This window comes from Gopherus evgoodei, chromosome 8, assembly GCF_007399415.2.
Source record: "Gopherus evgoodei ecotype Sinaloan lineage chromosome 8, rGopEvg1_v1.p, whole genome shotgun sequence".
NCBI lineage: Eukaryota > Metazoa > Chordata > Testudines > Testudinidae > Gopherus > Gopherus evgoodei.
In genome coordinates this window covers 79,880,807-79,886,806 of record NC_044329.1, presented here as the reverse complement: position 1 = coordinate 79,886,806, position 6,000 = coordinate 79,880,807, and the positions used below count along the sequence as shown (strand labels likewise).

General features: G+C 47.0%; 1 protein-coding gene across 3 annotated transcripts in view; it reads left to right on the top strand.

Annotated features, from left to right (window-relative positions):
* The first annotated feature begins 1,003 nt into the window (after positions 1–1,003).
* Positions 1,004–6,000, top strand: part of CDC7 (cell division cycle 7) — a 32,346-nt gene continuing 27,349 nt past the window's right edge. For 2 of the 3 annotated variants that reach the window (XM_030573723.1, XM_030573722.1), the window contains exons 1-2: positions 1,015–1,084; positions 4,617–4,717. In XM_030573723.1, the coding sequence (XP_030429583.1) occupies positions 4,624–4,717 (94 nt within the window). In that variant the 5' untranslated portion in view covers positions 1,015–1,084; positions 4,617–4,623. Of the gene's footprint in view, positions 1,085–4,616; positions 4,718–6,000 lie in introns of all 3 variants that reach the window. The other variant, XM_030573724.1, reaches the window with a different exon arrangement.

Below are 6,000 nucleotides of genomic sequence, written 5' to 3'. Positions count from 1 at the left end.
TGTATTTTTCTTTCTTTTTATATAAAGCTTTCTTTTTAAAATCTGTTGAAGTTTTCTTTACTGGGAAACTTCAGGGAAGTTGAGTCTGTACTCACCAGGGAATTGGTGGGGGAAGGAGTCAGAGGGAAATCTGTGTGTGTTGGATTTGTTCGACTGACTTTGCATACCCTCTGGGTGGAGGGAGGGAAAGAGAAATTAACTCGGTAATTCTGTTCTCCAGGACTGGGAACGGAGAGGGGGGAGTCACTCTGTTTAGATTCCCAGAGCTTGTGTCTGTGTACCTCTCCAGGAGCACCTGGAGGGGAGAAGGGAAAAAGGATTATTTCCCTTTGTTGTGAGACTCAAGGGATTTGGGTCTTGAGGTCCCCAGGGGAGGTTTTTCAGGGGGACCAGAGTGCCCCAAAACACTCTAATTTTTTGGGTGGTGGCAGCAGTACCAACTGCAAGCTGGTAACTAAGCTTGGAGGTTTTCATGCTAACCCCCATATTTTGGACGCTAAGGTCCAAATCTGGGACTAAAGGTATGATAGGGTCAAAAGAAGGAAGCCTTACGGGCACACCGAGCAGAGAACCCCCGATAGTGCCCACTGCTCCTCAAAGGCGTCAAGGGAGCCAGCGGATGCCGCCCAGAGGCACTCCGCCCGGATATGTGAACTGACTAAGGACCGGAAACAAGCCCCACAATTACAGGCGTCTCCACTGGCCAAGTCCTCTCCCTGGTTGTGTAGATAGCCATTTTAGCCAGGGCAAGGAGGAGGCTGACTAGCAGGTCCTGGGACTTTGTGTGACCACGATAGGGAGTGCATAGAGAAGGCGGTGAGGGAAAAACTGCTGCCAGAAATGCAACAGTATATTGGTGAGGATCTGGCTAGCACTAAGAACTGGGCACACTCCTTTAGCAGTGACACGTCCCCCATTGGCCAATGGAAGCAATGTTTTCTTGGACGGGTTGCTATTGGTGAATTCTGCTATCGCTTCTAACGAACGCTACGATTGGCTGACCTGGAGCTGTCTGCAAAAGGCGGCATCAGGCAAAAACCGCACTCTTGGCGCCCTGGGACCTGCTGCCGCCGCTGCTCTGCCTGTGAGTGAGGGAGAACCACCCCCCCCCCCCGTACCCCGGCCGGGTTCGCTCGGCTCCCGGGGGCTTCCCGCGACGGGCTGTCGCTGAATGGCGTTTCATGGGCCGACCCATCGCCGGGGCTGAGCGCGGCCCTCAGGGCAGCTTTCCCGCCGAGCGCCCGGCGCGGCCCGGCTCGGCTGGCCCTCCGGCCGGGGAGGGAGCGGGAGCTTCTGTTCGGGGCTCCCCGTAAGTTTCCAGCCCTCGCCGGCCAGCATCGGGAGGCGAGCCGGCCAGCATCGGGAGGCGAGCCGGTCTGCGGTGTGGCTCCGGGGCTTTGGCCCTACGGGCCCGTTCGGGCGCTGGAGCCGGCGCGCTCGGTCCGTTCTTGGCCAGCTGGGCCGGCCCTGAGCTCCGTTTCAAAGTACTGACCTGCTCGGCCCCTGCCTAGGGCCCGACCGTGCTCGCTGAGGGCGTGCACAGCTCTGCAGCGTGGGGTGAAACGCCGGAAGGAGCCGGGCCAACGTGCGGACTGGTCGCCTGCTTCGCGCAGGGCGTCGGCGATGGAGGCTGAGTGTCGGGGGAGCCCTCGCTGCTGTAACTTGGCGCCCGCGCATCCTGCGTACACACAGCCAGACTCTACCCTCCCTTGTTCTCTTCTCTTTCTTGGTCCCAAACTCACTAACATGTAACTTGTTCCCTTCTTCCACATAACGCTGCACTTGCGTTCTCCTCTGCACAGTGATAAGCATTTTGATGGTCATTTCCTTTGGGCAATATCTGTTTAGTAACAGAAGCCTTTTGAATACCAGTTTTGGCAACCTAGCCTCACTCTTTGTCGTTCTAAACATAATCTGTATCAATATTGAGAAATGTTAGCCTAAAGAGCCGCTTCCCCTTTTATTTATTGAACAAATCTTAGAAAACATTGCTTTTATTTTTTCAAAAAAAAGAATACTAAATTCTGTGTATATCTGTTGGACAGCATTTCTGCTCATTCCTTTGAGAAATAGTCTACACATCATGTACAAACTAAATGACAAAGTTTAAGGTAACTTATGCTCAGTTTTTAATATTTATGCATTCAGGCTGCATTTTAAATGCAGTGGAAAGCATGGATTTGACCAGGAGTCTTGCTACAAGGGAGCTATCTTGTAAAGTTAACGTGCTTTGACAACTCTCAGATGTTTTTCTTCTATCTAGAAGTACTAACATATTGTTGCTCAAACACTGACTATGGAAATAAGATGTCTATGCTTTGTACTGTAAGAGAAGGCTTATTTGCTTAGCAGTGGAAAATGTGAAATTATATCAACTTAAAGCATTATCAGAATTGTGCAAAAATTATCAGAATTGTACATGCATATCTTGATCAGATCCTTTTTATTGCAGTTTGGTTTAGGACAAAGCAGTATCAAGGGAATTTTGTAGCATTTCAGTGCTGTTTTTTGCAGTGCTTATTCCTCAGTTCGGTGCCAGAGATGAGCTGACCTTTCCAAAGGGGTTACTGATTCTCTAAGGAGTCTCTTTTCCCACATACTTCTTTTCTTAGAAAATGATCATGTAATTAAAGAACTATATCATAATGCATATGCACAACAGTGCCCAATTAAGGTAGCACCTGCAATCTTAATTTAGGTATTTCCTAACTTTTGAGTGCTTGATCTTGGCAACCACAGTAATGTTATTTAAATGTAAATATGTTTAATTTCCCTGAGTGATAAATAAGGAAATTACCTCTTGAGCTAATGGAGTAAGTGGTAGTAGGTTGTCCTCTATATGGAGCAGTGCTAGAGGAGGATGGAAGACTGCCATTTTGTTTCACAGATATTTGTTGACAGCAAAGGAGTAATGGCACTCAGGAATCCTGTATTCCATTCCAGGCTCAGGATGGCTGTGTACTCTAGTGAGCGCTGGCCCAGACTCTTCTGCCCATTTCCTCCAAACATGATCCCTTCTACCCCATCTCTTTCAGCCTCTGCCTGTCCCAGCCCTGTCTGTGCCCCAACCATAACTTCTCATCTCAATCTCATTCTCTTTATGATAGTCTCCAGTCCTCAGACTTCTCATTCCAGTCTCCTTACCCAGAAAAGTTGGAGTCTCAACCCCTGCCCCACCAGCTCTGTCTCCTTAGGTGTCTTTTTCCAGTCTCTTTCCCATCCCGCAACACAGCTCCTTGTCCTCAGTTTTCTTGCCCCACCAGTTTCAGTTCCCCCTAATCCTGGAACCTCATCTGATCTGCCCCCTCTTCTCCAGTGTTCCCTATCCCTACTAGCTCTCTGTTCCCAAGCTCCTCCAATCTCAGCTTCTCCCCTCACTTTGTTGCATCCCCCCATACCTTGTCCCAGTTCTTCTTTGGCTCCTCATCATATCTGTCACCCCTCCTCCTGTCCCACATGTTCCTAATCCCCTTCAACCTGCCCCAACTCCCCCTCCTCCCCTGCCTTGTCCAATCTACTCCCCACACCCCGGTCCAGCTGTTTCATTTGCATTCAAATCATGCATCTTCCTCATCCGGTGGGGAGGGATGTCATCCAGAGCTGAGGGAGGGGATCCTCTTCCTGCTCTCAGTTCAAGTGCTCCAATCTGGCATGGCCTGCAGCAGCGCTGTGACGCGGGCAGTGTAGTCACTCTTTGGCGCTGAGGAGAGCTCTCCCAAGATAAAAAAAAAAACCACCCTGAATGAGGGGTGATAGCTTTATCACCAGAAGCTGTGGCACTGTCTGTACTGACACTTTTCGATGCTAAAACTTTTGTTGCTCAGGGGTGGTTTTTTTCATACCCTTGAACAACTAAAGTTTTAGTGCTGAAACTGGCAGTGTACACACAGCCTCAGTTGTGTATCCTAATATGTCAGAGTTTCATAGTCTCCCCAAAATCTAGAAGGAGGTAGATTAAAATAGTTTCATTTTGGGGGATGGAGAATTTTGATTTGTCACTCATTTCCTTCTGTATTTTTGCTGTTACGTTCTGTAACAGGATTTTTGTTGATTAATGTGTTACTTGCTCCCCCTCTGTTTGCCAGAAGCTGGGAACTAGCAACAGGGAATGGATCACTTGATTACCTGTTCTTTTCATTCCCTCTGGGGCACCTGGCATCGGCCACTGTCGGAAGACAGGATACTGGGCTAGATGGACCTTTGGTCTGACCCAATATGGCTGTTCTTATGTTCTTTCTGTAGATCCTGGAGTACATATGGATTTTTGTGTGGGAGTGTTTCTCTTCCCTCTAAAGAAGAATTTGGGAGAAGGGTAATACTATGTATTAGTGAAGAAACACTCTGGGGATGGAAGGGAATGATTTGCATATTAATGTTCAGCTTCCCTCCTTGCTATTGATAAAGATTTGATTTGTGTTAGTCTCTCCCTCTCTGAGATTGTGGAAGGGATTTCACTATAAGAGGATCGGAAGGGACTTCCCAAACTTAATGTCCTCTCTCTCTAAATCTTGTTAGGTGTGGAGGGTGAATGGGAGCAAGCAGGCCTAAGGCATTCTCTCTCTTAGACCCCCCATATTAGTCATTGTCCTCATAGACCTTGTATTTTACTTTGTTAGTTTTGTGATGGAAGCATCCTTGAACACTTACCAAGATGAACAACCTCCTTTGCAGACTGAAAATTTCTGTAGGAAACATGAAAAGAACAGCAAGTTGTCAGGTATGTATTTTAGAGCAGAGGCCATTGATTAAAATTTTGTTTTTGCCATGTTTCTCTTCCCCTTCACTTTAGACTCTCTACTACTGTATGTATGTATTGTTGGGTAAGATCCTGTTACATGAAGAATACATGTAACAAGATTTGAGAGGAAAAGCTTTAACAAAGTTCAGTATTTGGGGCTTTGAATTGATATTTCCAGGCTTGTTTCTGCCCAGTCTGTAGCTGCAGTATTCTAATAGGATCAGTGAATTGTAAAAGAATAGTGCTATGAAATCTGTTACTATTATAATCTAAAATTCTGGTCTGAGCTAGCTATTTTCCTTGCTGAATATAATATTTATGTCAAGTATCAGAGGGGTAGCCGTGTTAGTCTGTATCCACAAAAATAATGAGGAGTCCAGTGGCACCTTAAAGACTAACAGATTTATTTGGGCATAAGCTTTCATGCAACTTGCATCTGAAGAAGTGGGGTTTTTAACCCATGAAAGCTTATGCCCAAATAAATGTTCATGAAGATTTCCATATTGATAACCCTTGAGAATCAGTCATCTAGCCAAAGACCAGAGACACAGTGCTACTTTTCCAGTGTACCTCAGGATGTGTCTCAGCCTCATGCTTCAGAGGTGAGAAAATGGCCTTAACCCTCAGTTATTTCCTATAAATTGGCTCCCCACCTGTAATGATGGTGACTTCAGGTCACTATTGTCTTGGGCAGAATTTGAACACATTGTCAATCTCCTGCACAGTTGTGTAATTTGCACCCCGTTGCACCAATGGGGAAGTTCCATCCCACCCCCAGGAGAAGACAGGTGGTGTTTGCACCCATTGGGGCAGCCATAGTTTGTTGCCAAGGCTCTGCAGGATCCACAGCAGAAGAGACTGTACTGAATTAGTGCATTCTCTGAGCATTCTGGCTACATTGCCTCCTTGGCTAATACCATCTTCTTTGGTGTCTGTGCTATCTAGCTGCAGGTCCTCTGGTGGAGTGAGCTGTGTCTGAACAGACCTCTGCTAGTGGGAGCTGGCAAAGACTGGATGAAATTGAGCCAGTTGAGTGGATTCTCTGTCTAGCATTTGTTTAGAATGGCATTGGCACTAAATTAAGGGCTGCGTTGGGCCCATTAGGCTGGTGGCACTAAGTAAACCAAAGCCGGAGATTGCAGGGAGGGTACAGGGCTACTGATTTTAGAGACTTTAAAGATATGTTGTCACCTGAGATAAACTTATTATATTTAAGGCATGGCCCTCAACTCTGTGCTGTCTAAAAATGCTTTTTGACAGAG